General features: G+C 35.7%; 1 protein-coding gene across 4 annotated transcripts in view; it reads left to right on the plus strand.

Annotated features, from left to right (window-relative positions):
• Positions 1–1115: 1115 nt before the first annotated feature.
• sh3d19 (SH3 domain containing 19) overlaps positions 1116–25482 on the plus strand; it is a 44463-nt gene continuing 20096 nt past the window's right edge. For 2 of the 4 annotated variants that reach the window (XM_067441675.1, XM_067441674.1), the window contains exons 1-2: positions 22269–22386; positions 23154–23193. In XM_067441675.1, coding sequence (XP_067297776.1) covers positions 22278–22386; positions 23154–23193 — 149 coding nt within the window. In that variant the 5' untranslated portion in view covers positions 22269–22277. Of the gene's footprint in view, positions 1218–8563; positions 8626–22268; positions 22387–23153; positions 23194–25482 lie in introns of those variants that run through there. The other 2 variants (XM_067441672.1, XM_067441673.1) reach the window with 2 other exon arrangements.

The raw sequence follows: 25482 nt of genomic DNA on the forward strand, positions 1-25482 counted from the left end.
GAATCTGTTGCAGGTGTTTATAGTTAATTAGTTGATTCAGGTGATTAGGTTAATAGCTCGTTTAAAGAACCTTTTCATGATATGCTATTTTTTTGAGAGTAATTGGTATTACAGTTTCCCTTTTCTTTAATTTTCTGTATATTATAAATGTCTGGTATAAATCATTTAGAAATTGATGTAATGAAAAACACATGATAGTCACATGATATGCAGGTAAAGAAATAAAAACAATATTTTTTATTGAATTCTCATTATAATACAAATATGACAAGACATAAAAAGGAACACAAAAAGCTCAGATTTATATATAAAACAAGACTACAGCATAATAAAACTGATTAGAAAAAAAGACAATAAGATATTTCAAAAAGATAAAGAGGACCAAAAATCAAGGTTCAAAGTCCAGAAAGTTTTGATGCAATACATAGGTGCAAGACACTCCAGTCCAGGGGAATCAACTCCAAAATAATCTTATGCTCCAAATCCAACTTTCCCAAATTTCCATTTCTTCAAGCACCAAAAACGAAAAATTTGCAGTAAAAATAGCCAAGTGAATCTTATTTAAAGTGTTTTATTATTTCTTTGTTTAATCTTATAAGTGTTTTATTTTTTTGATTAGACTATTTATTATAATTATGATATTATGAATATTAACTCACCAAATGAAACGTTATATAGCCTATGAAACTTTGTATTAATAGTCTATGAATTATTATTATTATTATTTTGCATTTTCAAACTAAAGTTTAGTTTATTACATGGACATGATAAAATCATAACGAACATAATAGGTCAATGCGAGTGTCTAATAGCCTGTCGAGGAGATGATTTTTGCCCTATATTCTGCAGTCTTTTCCGCCCTCTGCTGAACAGCATGTACAGACGCGCATGCACAGCACACTCATCTGTCTGTCATGATGCCCGAGTCAAGCGGAGTGTTTAGTTCATCAGTTCGCGTTTAACACACAGATCTGCGGTAACTCAAGCTATTAGTAGCCTACAACTGACTTTTTATCAAACAGAACATACGGTTGGTTTGTTCAGAGTATTCAAATATATTCTCAGCTTTGTTTAATTCACGCACATTAAAAGTCTGGATTTAAACACGGACAGCCTATCGTTAATATAACCTATAATGGCTGAAGCCCGTAATGATGGTGGAAATGAAGATTTTCCAAATGTTTCTATTACGAGCCTGAGGAGAAGAGATTCAACAGGTAGGACACATTTTTTTACAATTACTAACATTAATCTATATGGCTCTGTGATTGGTTTGTGAGTATTGCTTTAGTTTCACAACGCAATTTTTGCCTCTTTCTGAAATGAACATGCACGGTTCAGTGACTCTTGAGGTATCGTACTAAAAAAAAATCTCAAAATCGCATTATTTCTGAAAATAGTCCAAATTATTAATCTGGGATGAGCAATAGATAAATCTTAACAATTGTTAAAAACTTTTTTTTAGTGTTTTTGCTTTGTCTCTGTCTTTTTGTCAACACTCAGATAGCCTATATGCTACATGAAACATAATAAAATCAAGAAATATCAAAATCCCCCGATAGTCCTCTTTCCATATTTTGGTCATTTGCTTAGGCTATAGGCTAGGCTGTATCAACTTAGCTCTTTTAGTTTTTTATACAATTTCTTTAATTTTCAAACAGGTCCTTTTAGTAGTTAAATACACCAGAAAATATAAAAATTGTCTCCTGCATGTGTGAAATAAATTGATAAATTGAATAAAACCACCAATAATTCCCTCAAAAAAGTGAATGCAAGATTTGACCATATTAATAAATATTTATCACATTATTTATTTTTCTCCAATTGACCCATATAGTGATAGGCAAAGGCAAACACATTCTGTGAGAAATTGAAAGGAATTGCACTCAAACATGTAGGCCTACCTCTGGTACACACTATACAAAAATGTAAAAAAAACCATGGTGAATTATGAAAAAAACCCGTTGGTTTTATTAATGGGTTACATGTCACTTTATTGATGTTTTAATATTTTTCAATTATTATTATTTAGTATTTGTTAAGAACATTGAACATTATCAAAAAAGTAAAAACTGATCTGTGGAAAGTTCCTCTTGCTCTCCTCAGCATTAGTCTCGGAGTATTGGTGAGTCAGCTGTAAGTAGGAAAAACAGCAGGTTACAGCTTTCCCCTATGTTGACACACAACAGGTGACACAACTGAGGAAACATGAGACAGCAGTTGTGCTTGCTGCAGCCTGTTTGAAAAAATACCACCTGTGCAGCGTCATATGTGCGTCTGGACAGTCGGCATACTCAACGTATTAAACTGTCCCACATATGTTCTTCAGTCTTTCATATGATTTTGGTCATGTGGTAGGAAAATTCACAGAGTTTTGAACCTTAAAACATTGTTTCGGTCATAGAGAAAACTATGAAATTGGTGTCAGTGGGTACATGTCCTTATACCGAGTGCCCAAAGGCTATCATGAATAGTAATTGTGCTAGTAATCACTATCGTGCATGAATAGTAAACTATCCCTGATCTCATCTACTCAACATCACCATAAAATCACCATAAAAATGTTTTTATGGAATATGCAGTATTTATTATGAATGGTTTATCGGTGCACATCATTATATATATATATATATATATATATATATATATATATATATATATATATATATATATATATATATATATATATATATAATATTATTATTAATTTGCGCTTGCCTTAAAGGCACATTATGTAGTTTTTCACCATTAGAGGTCACCTATTCAAAACAAAGGCGTAGCTTGATGATGCCGAGACTGAGTGCAGAATCTTGGGATTTGTACTCTTTACCACAGCTGGTGGAAAAGAATCCGGATGGGACTCAGGAAGAAATCATGTTCATGGATGAGATTATTAATGTCACTGTAGTATGAAGCAGAGCAGAACCGAGTGCTATGGGAGCTAAACGCTAAAGCGATTGCTAATGAGAGATGAGCGTGACACATGGTGACAGCAGCAGAGTTTTTATTATGCCGCAGATGACCGCTTCTGCTTCTTCTGGTCATGCGTATGTGGGGTAACGCAGCGCAGTTTTATCATATTAGAAAACATTTGAGTGTGTTGAAAATTATGTTATACTGTTACTCTCGCTCCGCGGCTGCTATGATACACTTTTTGCACACTGCATTCAGCTAGATTGATATTATGATATCATATTAATAATTGTTGGATGACTTGTGTTGGTAAATGGCATGCATTTAAAACATATTGTATGATGGAGAAAATGCTGTATTACTGAACAATAATTAGTTTATACAATATATTTATTAGGGCTGCACGATTAATCGAAATCGAACCGCAATCGCGATTTGGCTTGTGTGCGATTATGAAAGCTTTAAGGCTGCGATTTTAATTTAAATAAATGCCCAGTAGCGAAGAACGGCATCAGGAGTAAACGCTGCTCCGTCTGAAAGACTGCGAGTTTGAGTTGCTTTAACGTGCATTTGAAAAAGCAACATGAGTCAAACATCTTTACAAATTAGTGAAGCGTTCATAAACCTGTTCAACAAAAGACAATGTTTAATAACATGTTTTATCTTACTTCATATCGTCAGTCAAGTGTTTGTGAGCTGAAGTGGCTTCTCATCACAGAGTGAGGCAGACGATGTGTTATTTCATAGTATTTTATACAGTGATGAAGTCTATGCCAATCAGCACTGCATTATAATATACTTTATTATTATGAAAATAACCCCTTGACTGCTTGAAGAACTCAAATACGCCATATTTTGCTGCAGTCATGTTTATTGTCGTCATGTTTAATCAAAGTGTTTCTATCTTCTGTTTACACAGCGTTAGCTTCAAATCAGGGGATTTCCTCTAACGTCATTACTTCTCTGAGGTAAATGTAACTTTTCCGCTCGAGGACGCCCTCTGGCTTTCAGTATGAATTAAAAAAAATTGGGAAATAAATAATAAGAAAATAATGCTTACAGGGTAAGTTCACCCAAAAATGAAATTTCTTTCATTAATGCTGAATAAATTCGTTTTTGTTTTTTTTGGACCAAAATGTATTGTCGACTCTTCAAAAGAGTCTAACTAACCAACTGATGTCACATATGGACTACTTTGATGATGTTTTCATTACCTTCTGGACGTGGACAGCAAGTGGGCATGCACTTACATTCAAAGGACAGAAAGCCCTCGGACTAAATCTAAAATATCTTAAACTGTGTTCCGAGGATGAACAGAGGTCTTACGGGTGTGGAACGACATTGGGTTGAGTCATTAACCCTTTAATACATTTTAAAACTTAACAAACTTAAAAAATTATAAATGTATAGGACAATCCATGTTTTTCTTCAATGTACAGGAGTTTCTTTCTCCCACAGTGGATGCACAAGAGGTTCATATTTCATATTAAAGACATAGACTTTAAAGGTGCTCTGTGTAAAAATTGAGGTAAAAATATCCAAAAAAATGACCTACACGCATCAAAAGAATGAGAAGAAATAAGGGCAATGATGTCATTAAAAAAATGTCAAGTTAAAGTGCTGCAGAAGATATCAACCTTAATTAGCGGTAGCATTAATAGCCCCGGCCCGACAGGTATCGTAATACCAGTCTCGGCCATGGGAGGCGGTATCCGGGCAACATAACCACCAGCCAACCTGGCGTACTTGAACCTGATGTCAATCGTGTGGAAAGTACAGCCCACTACTTCATTTCAGTTCAGGGAATAGAGTGGACGGATGGCCGAAGCCCTTGACCCCTTAAATGTATCTGATATGATAAAAATAGCTGTTTTTACCTGACCGGAAAAAGCGGAAATAATAATAAAAGTTCCGGTACTCGCGAGCCGTTTAGAATAGGCGTCCTCCAGTGGATGAAAAGTTGCATAGTGAACCTTTAAGAAATTGATATCACAGATAAACAACACAGATTTTTATAATAATATCTTCTTTTTTTTTAAATGTTGTTTTATTTTTTACAATAACTCCTTAGGCTTAGACCTTTCTAATGTTTTTTAGTCATAGGCTGTCCGCATATTAACAGGTAACCCAGCATTTATTTTTTTTGTAAAATACGTTTTCTGTAAAATATTACAAAAATAATAATAATTATTAAGTATAATTAGTATTAGTATTATTAAATTGTTATATTTATTCTGATATACTCTATTTTTTATTTGTAATTATGAAAATGTTATTCTAATGGTAATATTTCTTATTTCTTATATAAAATATTTTAGCAGTAATAATAATCATAATTATTATTATTAGTCATATTAATATATAAACACAAATGTTATATACACACACTTTTCATTTGGAAAATAATTATAATAACAATAATCGCGTTTTAAATTGCAATCGCAATTTTACCCAGAATAATCGCAAATATATTTTTTCCCCAAATTGTGGAGCCCTAATATTTTTACAATAATTAGTCTATAAATGCTCCCAAATAGTTGTTCCCAAATAGTTGTGTGTCTGTTCTATTAAAACGTAATAAATTAAAGTGGAAATCAAGGGTATCATGCGGGTGTGATATCATTGATAAGCAAGCATGGACACGTTCTGCATCCTGTTTAAAAGTGCTTATTTCTCTGGATTTAAATATTCTTGGAAACATTTGGGATAATGTTAGGACACAGGTCAACACAATATATAACACTGTTCTAGTGGTGGGTATTTTAATCCAAAAATCTTAAATATTGTGCCTTTAAACCAAAATAACTTCTCTTGCAATGACATTTGTTCTCTTCTCTGATGATGTGTTCACCCATGTGTGTGTGGAACATCCGTTCACTCACATGAGATCATAGCAATAGCAAAAAACAACTATCCAACGATCCAATAATTTCCCTAAGGACAAAATCAAGTCCCAACCCATCCCATTTTTTCTTGTTTAAGCCATTTCACCTGGATATACATTGTAGTGTAGCCATGGTGCAATGCTACAGTTTCAACATGTTCCAGCAGCATTATCTACTGTCTGCATTGGGCAGCACCTGCCAGGAAAGTCCCATGTTCTTTAAATGCTTTAATTGTACAATAGTTACGCACATTACATAATGTTAGTACTGGCCCTTGAATTTGATTGGTTGAGTGTTTTTTTGATATGGTGGCTCCAAATAAAACTTGTGTAACGCCGGCTTCACACTGCACGCGCAAGCAGTGCGTTGGCAGGGCGGAAGCAGTGCGTATGGAGAGCGTCAGGCAGCGCCCATTGTTCATTCACACTGGCAGCGTTTGTCTTGCGCAGCTGAACCACGGCTCGTGTATTGCAAATACAGATGAATATTGTTCATTCTGTCACATTTCCGGTGTTCTCCTCCAACACTGTCTTTCGTGTGCTCAGATTTATGATGGGCAGCATATATCTGCTGCAAATGCGGCCCTGTCCTAGCCTAGAAATCTAGACACACCCTAGCGGCAGCAAATCTAATTTGCAGCGAGTGTCGTCCAGCAACTCTCAATACACGTCTGAGCTGTAAACGCTAAACTCTGGTCGCGCCAATCACATTGTGTATAGAGTCAGTGGGCGGGGCTTAATATAATGACAGCCGAGTTGCGCGTGCTTCTAGTAAACACAGAAACTGGCGAACGGTGGTCTTTTGAATCAGCTTTGACTTGGAGTTAAGCTTTTCTCTGAGAAAATAACAAAGAGCGGCACTGAAGTTATTCTTGATCTTATTCTTGACAAGATGTGTTTTGAGTTTTGTCGTCCGGATACGTCGAAAGTTTAATCTGTCAACGAGCTCTGCTTCACCTTCGTTGCTCTGGTTGGTTGTAGCGATAGCCAATTGCGTGCACGCAGTGCAGAGGGAGTTTGAAAGACAACCGTCTATCCCGCCCCTCGGATTGAGCTGTCAATGGTGAGTTTCCAGAGCAAACATCTTGATGTGGGTCTGGCTAGCCCTGTCCCCCTCTGTGAAAAACACATAGCACCGGGACTACTATTACATATAAAAAAGATGCTTTACTCACATAAGTGTGTTGCACCATTCCTGCCAGATCCAATATAGAAGGCACAGCATTGTGTCTGCAAATCTAGTGCAACCTGAGACTTGTTAACAAACGATTCCGCAGTTAAATGAAGCAAACACATGTATAATGTCTTCCCCACGTGAGCTGGAACTTCATTAAAAAGAAACAAAGTATTACACATTCCTAATATTGAGATCTGAAGGAAGCTTATATGCAGCAACTGTGTTCTTCCACAACCAGGAATAGCGCAAAGTCCTGCAATATCTTGCTCTCTTCTTTGGCATGTTTTATTGCTGCTGGCTAGCGTGATCCAAACAGCTCCATGAGTCAGTGGGCAGGGCTACTGAACTACACATGCTTATCCGGTTGTTAAGTCTGAAGTCACGCGGCAGCGCTTCCAGGTCCAAACGCTCTATCTCATACCACAAGAAAAACAACAAACAGAGCTAATATACATACACAATGTGGTGTAATACTATAAAAAAAATTATAACCATAACTTTTATCTTTATACCAAAATTCCAGATGATCAGACAGTGATTCATATTTTATAAATCGTTAAGATATTAATGTCTGTGACGTTGTGAGCACAGACACTGTTGTGTAGACTGTAAGTATTTAAAATGTTTAACTTTTAAAATGTTTGATGTTTAATATGAATAATTAGCGCTCATTAAATGGCCATCGATGGCATTTTTCAAGTGAAATGAGTTGAGGCTTGGACCCAGAAACGGTGTTCCTTATGTCACAACTTAACAAGTGGATTATTCTGTAGAGGCGGTGTTTCGACACACGATGATGTCAAGATGCGGCACACGATCGTTTTCTGGGCCTGGTGGTGTCTATAAAAGCTTTTCTTTGACTAACAAGGAAGTTTTCAGCTCAGAAACTTACAGGATATTCTTATATTACCATGACCATTCATACAGCTCTGAAAAAAATAAGAGAATAAACTCTTAATTTTTTTCAGAGCTGTACATCAAAAGCTCAAGAAAGTTGATTTCTCAATACATCACCCCTTTAAAAGATTGAGCTTGCTCTGGTGATAGCCAGACAATTATTCAGGACCACTACTACTGTGTGTTTTTCAGAGATGTGAACTATCATACAGGAGTTTTACCTGTTTTCTTTAACAAATACAAACATGAACACAATAAATCTAATCTGTTTCTCCAAACGATCATCTTATGCCTTGCGGTTTGAAGTTGTTGATAAATTTTTGATTGTGACCTGTTTTTCTAAAAGGGAAGTTGGGCCCATATTTAATTTGACTGCAGGTTTACATATTGTTTTAATGTTTTGTATGCCTTGTTGTAGCTCAAAGATAATCATTAAACCAACTTAGGCTACTTGGTTAAATATGGGTAAAGTGCAGTAAATAATATAGTGGGTACAAAAGCATGCATTTATGGTTTTTACAACTTATCCGTGTTGGATTGACAAATTGTCTCATCGGAGCATGCATTTGCTTGTTTTGTCTTTTGGGAATGTTCTGTGAGATAGAGTGCAGTGTGACTCTTACTTTGACATGTTTAGTGACCTCATCGGCTGCTGTGTCAGTGGCTTTTCACATTTAGAGGACTGACATCTGTGCTTTTGCCCGCTGGCTTCTCTCAGAATTGGTCATCATGAGATAGCGTTGGACTTTTATGCGTCAGTATGATCTTTCATTTAATATTTATGTATTACAAAAACATTTTCATTTACAAGTAATATAAATATTTGTGTGTGTTATGTATATAAATTATATCTATGGCAAAAATATTTGACAGTTTTAAAGGGATTAAAGGGATAGATCCCCAAAAAATTATTATTCACCCTTATATCGTTCAAAACCTGTAGGCCTATGTAATTATTTTAATAAGTTAGGGTCCAAACAACTGGAACCCACTGACTTTCATTGTATTGACCGTAAAAGACATCAGTTCCTGATTGATGGCCATTATAACTCGACTTTAAGGGAAATAAGCAAAGACTGAAAGAGTTGTCAGAAGCTTAGTGGTGGTGACGTTGAAGACATATGACTATGGTGAAGTTCATTTATAGTTTGTTTATCTGCCTACACATGTTTAGAGGGTATGCATGTGACGTCACAGTCAGCCTGAATGACTGTGGTTACGCCCACTAAATGGCAAAAAGACCAGATGGCAGCATTGGTTTTCAGCTTGAATGCCGACAAAAACAACACATTTAAAATGGGAAAGAACTTTGAAATTGTCTGTACAAATAGTACAGAATTATTTTGAATTTTGACAAGAAAAATTTGGTAAATTTTCACTGACTTCTGAAAGCTACAGAAAAGAGAAGCAAATTAATCTCCATTCACAGAAACAACTGGACTATATATTGGACTATATATTGTACTGGACATTATATATTGTTGATTATATATTGGACAAAGTGGCTTCAATGCTCTATACATCATCACTGGACCATAATGTACACTCGCTGCTCTCCTGATTTTTATATTTTTTTAGGTTTAAAGGGGGTCGTGGCCAAAAAAGTTTGAGAACCACTGCTTAAGGTGTGCTAGTCTGTTTTCTCTATGATTTTGAAAGAGATGTCAAAGTGGATTTAGCTTCTAACCTGTGCTGTTTGCTGCAGTCGGATTTTAGGTCAGTGTAAAAAGGTTTTGTCTCAGTACAATGTGTGAAAGTGTTGGCCTGCTTAGACAGGCTTTACACACAGAGAAACTCTGTCAGCTCAGCAAAAATGTATCCCATAGTCTGTTCATAATGCCTTCCAACTTGTCTAAACACAGATCTGTATTCACAAAATGAACGTCTCATGAGTCATGTGTTTTCAGCTGAGAATGGAAATCACTTTGATGTTTCAAAGTGTCATACATTTCAGAATGATAGCTTTCTTTTTTCCTCCACAAACTCCCAAGCTTTTTATTTCTCCCAAAAGCTCTGTTTACACTTATGGGCAGTTACATAAAACACTTGATAATTACATTTTAGTCATCTAATTGTTTTTCTTTAAAGGGTTACTTCAGCGATTAGCATATGGCTTTGTATCAGTAGAAACCCTGGAGAATATTCAAATTATTGTGCTTTCCCCCCTCATATCTCCCTGAGACAAGAGATTTATGCATTTTATTTCTGGAAAAATTCCTCCTATGATGCAAAATGACGATTTTTGCATCATAGGAGGAATGTTTGCCCAGAGGCTAAAGACTACAGCCAGCAGAGGGAGCCATTTCCGCATGTTTTGAATCTGCGCATGGGGGATGGGGAGATAACACTCAGCTGGCAGGGAGAGCTCAGCTTGCAGACAGGATCATTTAAACGGAGCTATGGTGAGCAATGTAAGTCTTTTAACTTCTCAAATTCATTTCTATGAAAGTTAAGCTTGCAAAGGCATGAACTGAAACGCGTGCCAGACTGAACTCGCGTTGTGAATGTATGCCGCGAATGTAGTCGCGATTACCTCAGCTCTCATCACTCCTGCAGTTAGTGCTCATTGCTGTGATACTCGCGCGGTGACTCGCTCATTATATTGAACAGACCCGTTCAGTTTTTAATTGTAGTGTCTTCTCCAACTCAGTCACAGTAATGAAGTTGGTGGTGTTGGGAATGGCCTCACAGGGCAGCGAAGCATTCTGGGAATTGTAGTCTTTCATCCCCATGGGACAAAAATACATTTTCTGTCTTTTCTCAGTCTAGAAGACACCAAATTCAAAAATAATTTCACATTTCTACTGCATTGATGACCCAGTTTAAATACAGATTCATCTTCCCAGCGCTGAAGTACCCCTTTAAGGCTGGTCATAACGTTTTAAAGTCAGTTACATAAAAATGAGATACTTACATAGGTCTAATTTGAATCCAAAACGTAAGACTTATTGCTACTTCAATAATTGCTAGTTGTTTCTTAAGACACAGCCTTAACATAGTGGCTATGTTTATGCAACTGGTGATCCGATAGCAAGCAGTAAGCAGAGACAGATTTACACCTGGTATTAACATGCATCTCATAATGAGATCAATGATATATTCAATGATCAGATATCATTAAAGCTACACTGTGTGATATTTTCCCCCAACTAGTGGTGAAAAGATATATGACCATTCAGTGAATAATAGTTTCTATTTCTCTCAATTTCGATTTCGTTTCAACTCCTACGGTGGCCGATTTAGTCATGGCTTCCAGTTCGACCTCTTCGGTGAATGTCGCTTCAAGTGATGAGGTTACTTTTGAAAACTATTATAATTTGCAGTTATTTAATTTGCCAAATGATCTATGATCAAATTAATCTATGTAAAATGAATAATAGTTTTACATTTTTGTTATTTTTTTACCATTTCATTGCTAACATCAGCTATCAGGTTCCCAGATGAATACAAGCTAATCTTAGTAAAGTAACTTTTATCAGTGCTATCGTTATTCTGTATATTGTACGACATCACTAGCGTAAGGCAAACAAATTATAATGCAATTAAAATATTAATCTCATGTTATCCGTCAAAGAACACAGATTTATGTTATAAGGTAAACAATACTTTTTCATCATTGACGCATTATTGAGGAAAACTATCCTAGACGTCGTTCTAGTGTTATGCACAGCACACCATGATATAATTAGCCAAGCAACAATAAAACTTCCAATATACACAAATAGGCTGAATTAATATTACCTGTCGAGAAGAAAGCAGGCAACGTCGGCGTTCTTTTTAAAATCGTTGCTCCTCATGAGCTCTTTCCATCTTGGAAAGGCCACTCCAATATTTATTTTGTCTTGTTGATTTGCCCGTTGCGTTGCCGTCTTAATTCTCTTTTCCGCTTCCTTGGCGAGTCTGATACATATACCGCAATGTTACTAGGTTCCCGACCCGGGTTGAATTCGGTAATCAATTCCGGGACGTGGTTTCTTTCACACAGAAGGCGACCCGGCAATGTTCCGGGAATATTGCGGGTCCGACGTGCAGTGTGAAAGGGGCTAGAGAGTGATCCTCCATCGTCATATAGCAGCCTCAAGCAATCCTCCTCTTCACATTCGACACAGTCCCATCGAGTGTAAAAACGCGAAAAGCGAATAAAAATACATTTAATAAAATGTATTTTCGTCCCCTGCACTTTTACTGGGTCTCACCGATCCTAGTCGCTCCGAGCGGGATTCGAACCGGCGTTACCCTGCGCGGCGGCGGGCAAGTTAACAGGGACGCTAAAGACAGCTTCCTCAGCAACCTCAGTTGATTAATAATCTATGCACGACCTGTCATTTTATTCGCATCTAAATATGAGGAGGGCACTCTCACTGAAAGTCCAAAAGCGGATTCGTAGAAACTTACTGTCGCGCTGGAGCTGCAGCTGAAGGAAAACAATCGTTATGAGCTGAAACGTGACGACGACAATCAGACGGTTGCAACAATGCTTTATGTGTGTTTTTCAAGCCATCTCAATGTAGGCTATTTATTGAAAATAAAGTATCACATAAATAATGCAGCTTTTTTAATGTTAAGTACCTTCTGCTCACCACGTCTGCATTTATTTAATCAAAAATAGTTAAATAGTAATATTGTGAAATATTATTACAAATTAAAACAGCCTTTTTCCTATGTGAATATATAGTAATTTATTCCTGTGATCAAAACTGATTTTATCATAACTCCAGTCTTCAGTGTCACATGATCCTTCACTAATCATACTCATATGAGGATTTTATAATCAAGAAACATTTTTGAATGTTGAAAACAGTTGTGCTGCTCCGGTCAACTCCGGTGAGAAATGAACCTAGGTGTAATTAAAAGATGGTTGCAGGGTAGATCGTTCTCTGGGATGCGTTTTCATGAATATCGAATGTAAAGAGTTTTATTTCTAAAAACAGATTAGCTTATAACACTTGTCTATGGGGCACAGGGTAGTGAAATTAAATCGCTAGTTAATACCACTAACAAGGCTCAAAATAGCCTCACACTAACACAGTAGCATAATGAGGGTCCCTACATGCAAACCGAAGAACTTTGAGAACTTTGTAAGAGTACAAACAGTTTAATAAGAAGATACTTTATAAAGACAGTGCATTTCGCGTTCACGGACAGGCGCCATCTTGGAAAACAGTCTCGACTCGTCGAGAGACGAGAGCTCTGCTAAGTGATGAACTGTGACTTGGAATCTCATATGATCCGTTGTTTCCGGAAGAAAACACTGAACACAACAGAGAAAATAAATAAATAAAAATAAAAATGTCCATGTTATTACATTACACAAACTTATTTCCTATCGACCAGCTGACTTAGAACAGCGCTCGTGGATCGATTCGTTGAGACTGTTTTCCAAGATGGCGCCTGTCCGCGAACGCGTAAGGCACTATGTTTATAAAGTATCTTCTTATTAAACTGTTTGTACTCTTACAAAGTTCTCAATGCTTCGCTTTGCATGTTGGGACCCTCATTATGCTACTGTGTTAGTGTGAGGTTAGTTTTAGCCTTGTTAGTGGTATTAACTAGCGATTTAATTTCACTACCCTGTGCCCCATAGACAAGCATTATAAGCTAATCTGTTTTTAGAGATAAAACTCTTTACATTCGATTTTCATGAAAACGCATCCCAGAGAACGATCTACTCGGTAGCCATCTGTTAATTACCCCTAGGTTCATTTCTCACCGGAGTTGTCCTTTAAAAATGTTGTGGAAACCAAGATTCATTTTATTTTTCAGGATTCTTTGAGGAATAGAAAGTTCAATGGACAGCTTTTATTTGCATTTATTAAATAAATTATCTTTTATAATATTAAAAATATCACTTGTGATCAATTTAATGCATGTCTGATCAATAAAAGTATTAATTTCTCTTTTTTAATTTTACCACAAATGTTCAGATGGTTTCCACAAAATATTAACCCCATGAGCAACACAACTGATAATAATCATAAATATGTGTTGATCATCAGATCCTCATCTGAGAATGATTAGTGAAGGATCATGTGACACTGAAGACTGGAGTAATGATGATAAATTCAGCTTTGATCACAGGAATAAATCACACTTTACTATATATTCACATAGAGAACAGCTGGTTTACATCAGAATATATATATATATATATATATATATATATATATATATATATATATATATATATATATATATATATATATATATATATATAATATATATATAATATATATATATATATATAATATATATATATATATTTTTTTTTTACTTTGCATAAAATCTATGGAGACTTAATGCACAAGTGTTTGTAGTAAACCATAAAATTGGCATACAATATAGGAGAATAATATTATAGATATTAGAGGTTATTGTTCAGCAGTGTATTGAATATCTTACCAAATTAAAAGCAAGAGATGCGATAAATATCGATCCAAAAAAATAAAAAATAATTGGTATTACGACATTTCTGTCCCCCTCACTCCTGAAAAGATAGCTACGCGCCTGATTGCAGCCGTGGAGTGGCTTGGACTTCTGACTGCGCCAACCCCGGTGTCCACAGAAGTGCCCGGAAAACTGTTTGCCTCCTGCATTATGCTGCAGCAATCCCTCCATCTGGTCTTCAGCTGTCATGCCTCGAAGATGTCATCAGGACACTGCCGAATTGGGAATATGTGGCAATAGAGCTTCTAGCGCTGGGAGAAATAATACATATATATATAATGTAGGCCTATGTATGTGCGTATGTGTATCACTTTAGTTTTGGGTATAATTCTCTCTATTAACTTTTGACTTTTGCGTGAAACTTCTAATTACTGTTCAGGTATATAAAGATGTAGAATATGGTCACTCATAATAAGGCGTTACGTGCTATATGAGTTCTAATAAACAGCTAATATAGTGATATACAAGCAAATAGTTTTTAACTGTGTTTTGCGCGCGTGAGTTACTATTGCCATTGGCAGCTGACAAACAGCGACAAACTCAGAGAAAGAAAATACAGGGCAGGCATCTGCCAGAAGAAGTCCTCCACCGCGCTAGCCCACGCTTGTGTTCGCGCTCTCCTGCACCACCTGAAGGCTATATCGCGATGTGTACGGTGTTCATGTGATTGGCTTATAAGTTAACAATCCCTCACGTGGGGTGCAATCTTGTGATTGGCTTAAACAAGGGCAATATCTAATTGGTTGCTCATTATTCCCTTTTTAAAAAGGGCATTTGTTGGTTGAGCCAAGTCAGGGGAGTCTCAAAATTCATGCACAAATGCAGTGAGGTTCACAGACCGCAAGCAGTTTGTAAATCAAGGTATATTTATGTGTGCATCAGAAATACATTTCTGAATCTTGCCCTGTGCATTACTGAATCTTGAGCGCATTTTAAAATTTTCTTTGCATTTCTGAATTTTGTGTGTATTTATGAATGTTGTGTGTATTTATGAATTTTGTATGCATTTATGAATTTTGTGTGCATTTGTGAATCTTCTGTGCTTTTAAAATTTTGTGTGTGCATTTGTGAATTTTGTGTGAATTTGTGTATCCTGTGTGTGCATTTATGAATCATCTGTGTGCATTTATGAATCTTGTGTGTGCATATGTGAATGTAGTGTATTTATCTTTATTGAGACTGATTTAGCTCCATAGGAAAATCTCCGGTATGCCAGATTACCAGTCCAGCCCTGGCGTCAATGAACATGTCTGTGCCATCAGAATGACAAGTCCTTGTGTCATTGTGTACGGATAAGACAGTCAAATTGTTTAGTCATGTTATCAATATAACAGTTTACTCTGGAGGGATGTTCTGATAGAAATTATGGCTAAAGTTTTCATGACAATTATTGTCAATTGTAAGTTACATCTTAGTGTATGTGTGAGTGTATTGCAATAGAATGGAAAAGATTATTATTTACATTCTTACTGTTTGTACTGTATTTTACTGACAGAACATGTCATTGAGATACAGAAATGAGAAGACAGCACTGAATAACAGATTTAGGAAAAAATCTAATAGAAATATAGAAAGTATAGAAATATGCTTGACATATTATGATAACTTGTTCAACAATTAGCATGTAAAGACTTGCTATGCTATGAGCTTGTGCCTAAATGTTGTGGGGGTGAGACTTTTCAACAGAGACCAGAGACCCAATACATTTTGATCAACATGACATAAGCAACTGATAATGTAGGAAACAACAGAGAATTGTACATAATCATTTGCATAGATGTACCAAAACATTTGCAACTTGTTCAAAGAAATGATAAACTGCTTTTTTGATGTGCACATGTGAAACAATAATGTGAGAATTGAACTGGTAGTTTCGAGAATTTCAATTCTGATCTGAAAAAAAAAAAAAAAACGACTGAGAAAAACTGTAACTGCATTTTTTATTAATATAAATAATATTAATATTATTTTTACATTGCATAAAATCTATGGATGCTTAATGCACAATTGTTTGAAGTACATACACCAATCATAAAATTGGCATAAAAAATAGGAGAAAAATATTATAGATATTAGAGGTTATTGATCAGTGTATTTGATATCTTACCGAATTAAAAGCAAGAGATGCGATAAATTATATCGGTAAAAAAAAATGGTATTACGACATTTCTGTCCCCCTCTTTTCTGAAAAGATGGCTATGCTACTGGTTTACTCTGTACATTTTTTCCAATGCAAAAAAAGTCAGATCTTGACTACTTGAACATGCTCAAGACAGCACTATACAGGTCGTTCTCAAAAAATTAGCATATTGTGATAAAGTTCATTATTTTCCATAATGTCATGATAAAAATTAAACTTTCATATATTTTAGATTCATTGCACACCAACTGAAATATTTCAGGTCTTTTATTGTTTTAATACTGATGATTTTGGCATACAGCTCATGAAAACCCAAAATTCATATCTCAAAAAATTACCATATTTCATCAGACCAATAAAAGAAAAGTGTTTTTAATACAAAAAAAGTCAACCTTCAAATAATTATGTTCAGTTATGCACTCAATACTTGGTCGGGAATCCTTTCGCAGAAATGACTGCTTCAATGCGGCGTGGTGTGGAGGCGATCAGCCTGTGGCACTGCTGAGGTGTTATGGAGGCCCAGGATGCTTCGATAGCGGCCTTAAGCTCATCCAGAAAGTCGGGTCTTACGTCTCTCAACTTTCTCTTCACAATATCCCACAGATTCTCTATGGGGTTCAGGTCAGGAGAGTTGGCAGTAGGGCTGCACGATTTTGGGAAAATATATAATTGCGATTATTATGGGTAAAATTGCGATTGCGATTTAAAATGCGATTATTGTTATTTATTTATTTAAAAGTGTGTGTATATAACATTTTGTGTTTATATATTAATACTAATAATTATTATTATGATTATTATTACTGCTAAAAATATTTTTACAAATAAGAAATATTACCATTACAATAACTTTTTCATAATTACAAATAAAAAATAGAGTATGTCAGAATAAATATAACAATATAATACTCATACTAATTATTATTATTATTTTAGTAATATTTTACAGAAAATGGATTTTACACAAAAAAACTGCTGTGTTACCTATTAATATGCAGACAGCCTATGACTAAAACAAATTAGAAAGGTCTAAGCCTAAAGAGTTTTTAAAAAAATAAAATATATATATCATTATAAAAATCTGTGTTGTTTATCTGTGATATCAATTTCTTAAAGTCTACGGGCCCTATTTTAACGATCTGAAACGCAAGTGTCAAAGCGCGAAGCGCAAGTAACTTTGTGGGCGGGTCTCGGCGCTGTTGCTATTTTCCAGGCGGGATAAATGGCTCTTGCGCCCGGCGCAAATCTAAAATGGGTTGGTCTGAAGTAGCTTTCATTATTCATAGGTGTGGTTTGGGCGTAACGTGAATAAACCAATCAGAGCGGCATCCAACATTCCCTTTAAAAGCAGGTGCGCAAGTTCCATTATGGATTGCTATTATTATGGCGTATTTACCAGGCGCACGCCAGGAGCGGTTCACAGCTGAGGAGACTGATGTTCTTGTAAGAGCAGCCCTTACGAAACAAAAATATATTGCAGAGTATTGGAAAATTTCATGCAATACATTAGGCAATATATTCACATATATGGGAATTAATATTTATATTTTTCAATATATTGCAATATATTGAAAGCGGCAATCATTTGTATATTTTGCAATATATTACATGAATATATAATATATTTTGTAATACCATCAATATATAATTCCATATATTTACAATATATTAAAATATATTTCAAGTAATATATTGGTAAATATATTTTCCTTTCGTAAGGGAGTGAAAGACGGAGAAGTTGTGATGTATGGGGATGGGAGAAACCCACCCAAAATAGCGTCGGTTAAACAGTTTTTTCAGTTTTTCAGTTGATTTTTTTTTCCTGGTTCTGGACGGACAAACCAATTTGTCAGATGTCCTTATATACATATATGTCTTGCCACTATTGGGCAAACAGGTCTGATCCTTAATTACTACAATTAGCCTGAATAATTTGTAAGCTAGATTTATGCCTATTTTTTCACATCTTCGTGGAACACCACAATGTGTTATTTTTTTTAGTGTAACAATTTATGATTTGCAAAAATAACTGTTGCATCTGTGTAGATTTCATGAGCAAAGTGTATGCGCGTTGTGCACGCTATACATTATGGTCAAGCATGCGCCCTTTAAATAGCATAATGAACAATGCGCAACGTGCCACTGACTTTAGACTAGGTTTTTTCTGGTCAGTGGCGCAATTGTTTAATGGAACAGCAAAATAGCACTAGGGATTGTTTGCGCCGGAACACGCCTCCTTTTTTGTGCTCAACCTCCAAGGGAGCGCAAGTTTATTCACTAGTTTAGCAACGTGCTTCTGTGGAGGGAAAAGCGCGCTTTGCGCGGGTGCAAAATAGGAATGACACATGCGTCGGTGTACAAAGTCAATTGCGCTGGGTGCAAGATAGGGCCCTATGTCTTTAATATAAAATATGAACCTCTTGTGCATCCACTGTGGGGGAAAAAAACTCCAGTACATTGAAGAAAAACATGGATTGTCCTATAAATGTATAATTGTTTAAGTTTATTAAGTTTTAAAATGTATTAAGTATTATTTTTGTATTATTTGTTACCCAAAAGTTTTTAATTCATACTGAAAGCCAAAGGGCGCCCTCGAGCGGAAAACGCCACATTTACCTCAGAGAAGTAATGACGTTAATTTTCAGGAAATTCCTGATGTGAACCTAACGCGGTGTAAACAGAAGATAGAGACGCTTTGATTAAAAATGATGACAATAAACACGACTGCAGCAAATATGGTGTATTTGAGTTCTTCAAGCAGTCAAGGGTATTTTCATAATAATAAAGTATATTATAATGCAGTGCTGATTGGCAAAGACTTCATCACTGTATAGAATACTATAAAATAACGCCTCGTCTGCCTCATTCTGTGATGAGAAGCCACATCAGCTCACAAACACTCGACTGACGATATGAAGTGAGGTAAAACATGTTATTAAACATTGTCTTTTGTTGAACAGGTTTATGAACGCTTCACTAGTTCGCGATTGCGGTTCAATTTCGATTAATTATGCAGCCCTAGTTGGCAGGCCAATTGAGCACAGTAATACCATGATCAGTAAACCATTTACCAGTGGTTTCGGCACTGTGAGCAGGTGCCAGGTCGTGCTGAAAAACAAAATCTTCATCTCCATAAAGCTTTTCAGCAGATGGAAGCATGAAATACTCCAAAATCTCCTGGTAGCTAGCTGCATTGACCCTGCCCTTGATAAAACCCAGTGGACCAACACCAGCAGCTGACATGGCACCCAGACCATCACTGACTGTGGGTACTTGACACTGGACTTCAGCCATTTTGGCATTTCCTTCTCCCCAGTCTTCCTCCAGACTCCGGCACCTTGATTTCCGAATGACATGCAAAATTTGCTTTCATCCGAAAAAAGTACTTTGGACCACTGAGCAACAGTCCAGTGCTGCTTCTCTGTAGCCCAAAAGTGGCTTGACCTGGGGAATGTGGCACCTGTAGCCCACGGTGGGTCTGGATGTTTCTACTCCAGACTCAGTCCACTGCTTCCGCAGGTCCCCCAAGGTCTGGAATCGGTCCTTCTCCACAATCTTCCTCAGGGTCCGGTCACCTCTTCTCGTTGTGCAGGGTTTTTTGCCACATTTTTTCCTTCCCACAGTCTTCCCACTGAGGTGCCTTGATACAGCACTCTGGGAACAGCCTATTCGTTCAGAAATTTCTTTCTGTGTCTTAGCCTCTTGCTCGAGGGTGTCAATGATGGCCTTCTGGACAGCAGTCAGGTCGGCAGTCTTGATTGCGGTTTTGAGTAATGAACCAGGCTGGGAGTTTTTAAAAGCCTCAGGAAACTTTTGCAGGTGTTTATAGTTAATTAGTTGATTCAGGTGATTAGGTTAATAGCTCGTTTAGAGAACCTTTTCATGATATGCTAATTTTTTGAGAACATTGGTATTACAGTTTCCCTTTTCTTTAATTTTGGGTTTTCATGAGCTGTATGCCAAAATCATCAGTGTTAAAACAATAAAAGACCTGAAATATTTCAATTGGTGTACAATGAATCTAAAATATATAAAAGCTTAATTTTTTATCATTACATTAAGGAAAATAATGAACTTTATCACAATATGCTAATTTTTTGAGAAGGATCTGTATACTATATGCATAGCCATTTGAAAAATACAGGAACGTTACACATTACTGCATATAGTGAGGTAACTGAGTACAAGACAGTGAATATGTATGTTTCACATTTTTACTGCATTGTTAAATAAATAAATAAAAATTCTCCAATTGAAAATTTTCAAGTGACTGATCACATCTAAATTTTTCAGTTGGTCGAATTGAAATTCTGTAAACTGATGCAAATTAATTAACAGAAATTCAGTTCGGCCAACTGAAAAATTTAGATGTGATCAGTCACTTGAAAAATTTCAATTGGAGACCTGAATTTTTTTTACAGTGTGCATATGTTCTTTGCAATTTTAATTTGTTCATAGCATTTTGCTAAATACATTTTTTTACCCTTATTTACAACAAACATAAACTCCCTTTGGGTAGAGCTGTGTACAACTGTGTAAACAATATTGCAGTACATATTGGAATTGAATATACAACATACATAGTACTGTAATTATTCATGCACATCCAGACATTCCTATCTGTCTGGCCACATAATTTCTTCTACATCACAGTGAGACACAGGAGACATTTTAAGGGGGAAAAAAAGATTTTAAAAAATGTGCAAATTTTGCTTGACAGATTTCAACAACTATTTCAACATTTTTGACTCCAGCAATGAAATGAGGACTATTATTTTATATGGAATGACTATTAAGCATTCACAAGTATAGTTAATTTTGACTGACATGACATAAGCAAATGATAATGTTATAAAACAGCAGAGAGTGATGCATGTCCAAAAGCATTTGCAATTTGTTGGAAGGAATGAGAAACAGCTACTATGATGTGCACAAATGACTAAATGTTGTGTAGGTTGAACTAACTGTTGTGCAGATGTGTGCAAAGCGACTGAGAATTTAAATATTAACAAAATTAAATCATATTTTGAGTATAACAACAACAATAATAACTCTATCTGTCTATCAATCTATCTGTCTGTCTGTCCGTCCGTCCGTCCGTCTTAGACAGAACAATGGACAGGGGATACTCAGGGCTTAAATAAACAGAGATAACAAGGTGACTAAATGAACAACAGTTGAATGTAATCAAATAAGAACCCACAGAAACTAAATTGCAAACAGAACTCAGGTAAATCAGCAAAGGGAACAGAATGATGGATAGATAGATAGATAGATAGATAGATAGATAGATAGATAGATAGATAGATAGATAGATAGATAGATAGAGAGAGAGAGAGAGAGAGAGAGACAGACAGACAGACAGACAGACAGACAGACAGACAGACAGATAGGCTTAAGCTGTCATAACAATTTTAGTTGCATACTTGTTTAATAGCATTTTTTAAGAACCTGTTAAGACTATTTTTAGAACCTTTCAAAAACACATAACCTGCATTTGAATGGAATCTGTCATTTATCTTTGCTTATTATATCAATCAGCAACATGTTCAACATGTACATGCCAAGCCCAATTTTTGTATATGCCAGAAATTATTTTAAAAGTGAAAGCTGGTCCTAGATCAGCACCAAAAGCATATAATCTTCCTGGAGCAGTAACAGAGATAAAGCTTATGGTTTATATTTATAGCTGGATGTAGTTTGTTAAACCAATGAAGCGCTCAAGGATAGCCAGGCACAAACATTTGACTATAATGTTAAAGAAGAAATACTTCCTGATTGTCCGCATTCCTGCATTGCACACTGGCTGGCTGTGTCAACATATGAAAAAGAAACGTCACTTTTACCGGGAGTTGTGCTTCTTCACAGACACATTTGAATCAGAAGTGAAGGGACTCCGTCTGAATCGCTTATATTTACTGCTACATGCAGGTAGGACTATTTGCAGTTATAGCTTTGTTAAGTAATGTTTCAGATTGAAGCTATATATCATTTTATTTTTTATACATGTAAATAATACAGTGTTTGAAATTTTGTAATTTCAAAACAAACTCAAATCAAATTACTTAAAAAAATGCTATCTTGAATGAGGTGGGCTATTTCACTTTCTCATACTTTAACACAGACACAGTGAGAGCAGAAACTGGACCCAGCAGGTGTGTCTGGGGACAGTGATAGGTCAGCAGACAACTGCAACAAAGACCCCTTTACCAAAGCAGCCATTATGTTTTATGAGTTCACTATCATTACCTGAGGAAAGTTAAACATTCTCTAATCTCTATGAATGGTCGATGTTGTCAGGAGAAACAAGGATTCTACTTTTGTGTAGTGTAGTCAAATATGCATGGTCTTGTTCTAGTTGTTGTTTAATAAGGTAAAGCTTTAATAAGGTGTTAAAAGTTCATTAATGCTTAAAATGTGTTCAAAAATTAAAAGGGAGGCACCAAATGAACATGCTTTACCTCTGAAATCAGGAACCTGCTGCTCGACTGGACCTGAGTGATACGAATGCCGAACGTGGTTTTGTTGTAGCCTTCAGTGCTCTCCTTAAACTCTTTAAAACAGGTTTATCAGGAACCTACAGTTTAACCAGCCAACCAGACAACGTCACACTGCCTACTGTGCCTGTGGCCTAGAGACTGAATGTAGCAAATGTAGATTTACACAGAGTTCAATCACATTTGTGCTTTGTTTTGCAGATTGTTCTGAAAGAAATAAACAAGAACACTTACATATAAGGTAAGATCTCTTTATGGAAACACTCGAGGCTTTAATGGTATCTTTGAATTATGTGCTTATAAGTTGGATTGATAGAGTGATGCGGTCCGTCCTATTACAGCTTCCGCTTTTCTGAGATGAGCATTTTGGGTGTTTATTCAACTTATGGTGACTTTAGGCCCTGTGGAAATTCAGGCAATAAACTTGCTTAAAATAAAATGTATTTATTTTAACTAGTCTTCTAATGATGTAAACAGGCATCACAGGAGAACATTGTTCTGAAACATCATGTACCTTTTTTAACCATAATTTAATTTCCACCAAATCTCAAATTATTTATTATATTGTAGTGGAAATGAATTAGCTTGTTAAAGCTAATTTTACTATTTGTTTACATCACATAGTTTGTAATATGCAATAATTGATACTTTGATGGTGGATTTTCATATTTTAAGATTAGAAGTCTTTATCTGGGACATGAATATAACAATAAAACATATACATAAAAGGCATTTGAAAAGTAAATAAATAATAAAAAAGTTTCCAACAATTTCAAGACATTTAAAAAACATTTTATGTTCGACAGAAGAAAGAAAGCTATGCAGGTTTGGAATGACAGGGTTGCCAGGTCTGTGCAACAAAAGTAGCCCAATGGCTTGTCAAAAGTAGCCCAAAAACAGCCCAATGATATTTTCTCTATCGAGCGGTGGAATACTCCACTGAATTTGTATGTCTAGGAGTGTTGGAGCATTGAAACCATACTTACGCACCAACAAATTAAAAGTAGTCAGATTCTATGGGAAACCAACGGTCTTAGCAACACTGAATGACATCAGTGCTAGTAAATGATGATCATTTTGAGGAGAACTGTCCCTTTATTGAAAATCAAACCCTAGGACATTAAAAAGTGGCTGACGAAACACCCACATATGGACAATAAATTAAAAGTACTCTAGCATGCTGACAATACATAATAGTGTTGTTTTAATTAGCTGCAGGGCAACAAATTAATGCAATTTTTAACAGTGTCTTAATAAACCAGAAAGCTTTTTATTTGTTGTATTTTTTTATTTACTGTTCAACGGCAAATGGCCTGAAACATAAATCAGAACTAACAATTGTGCTTGTTTCTTGCTGAGCTAATGATGCCTGTAGAGTGAGAGACATAAAGGGTGTGAATCTAAAATGTCAGCTGGTTCTCATTTAAAAACTGAGCTAAAGCTGCCTCTCCTGCTGGCATGCTGGACTGGCCTGACTCTCTCTTACACTCACTCTGTTCTTATGACACATCACTTCAGCTATGCAGAAAGCAACAGCTTTAAAACGTCCACATAGTCACGAAATGAATGCAAGTCTTGAGCATGAATGATCAAAGAGCTTTTACTAATGATGAACACTGTAGTTTTTGGAAGGGATGGTGTAATTTGCTGTAATGGATTGCTTTAATACTTCATATATCTAAGGTATGAACCGCATGACTTCATATCTTTGATGTCTCTTCATTTGCTTTCAATGCTAAAGCTTTGTGCAGTTTGAATGTTCAACTGTCTTTTGTTTACTTGTCTTGTTGACACCGTCGTTTTTCTGGTACAGTATTATTGTTAGACCCATTTCACTGTGCTGTTGACATGGTTAAAGGAGGATATACATGGGGAAAGGATCATCGAGTAATTAAAACAAGTTTTATGAAGTAATAATGCAATAAAAGTTAACATTATGTGAGAATTAACTGTTGAATATATTACGGTATTAAAAATGCTAGTTAGTAGTAATTGAATGTATATTTTGTATATGCTACACCGTTCAAAGGTTTTGGGTCAGTTTTTGAAAGATGTCTCATATTCACCAAGATAGCTTTAATTTGATCAAATTATTGTAATATCATGAAATATTATTACCATTTAAAATAACAGTTTTCTCTTTTATTATGTTTTAAACTGTAATTTATTCATGTTATGGCAAAACTGAATTTTCAGCCAAGTATTTACCTTTCTAAGCATTATAATATGCTGAATAAGAAAGAAAAAAAATCTTATCACTGTTGAAAACTGTTGTGCTGCTTAATACTTTTTGTGGAAATCAAGATTAAGTTTTTAGAATTCTATGATTAATAAAAAAAGAACAGCATTTATTTGAGATGAATCAATTTACTGACACTTTTTATTTAATGTGATAAATCATTGCTGTATGAAAGTATAAATGGCTTTCAACCCCAATATAAATCGGAATGACGGCAAACTTTGGAACGGTAGTGTATATGTTTTGTTGTTACTGTCATTTTGTTGTTACTTTGTTGTTTGTTGGTCATTT

Source organism: Pseudorasbora parva, chromosome 4, assembly GCF_024679245.1.
Source record: "Pseudorasbora parva isolate DD20220531a chromosome 4, ASM2467924v1, whole genome shotgun sequence".
NCBI classification, from domain to species: domain Eukaryota; kingdom Metazoa; phylum Chordata; class Actinopteri; order Cypriniformes; family Gobionidae; genus Pseudorasbora; species Pseudorasbora parva.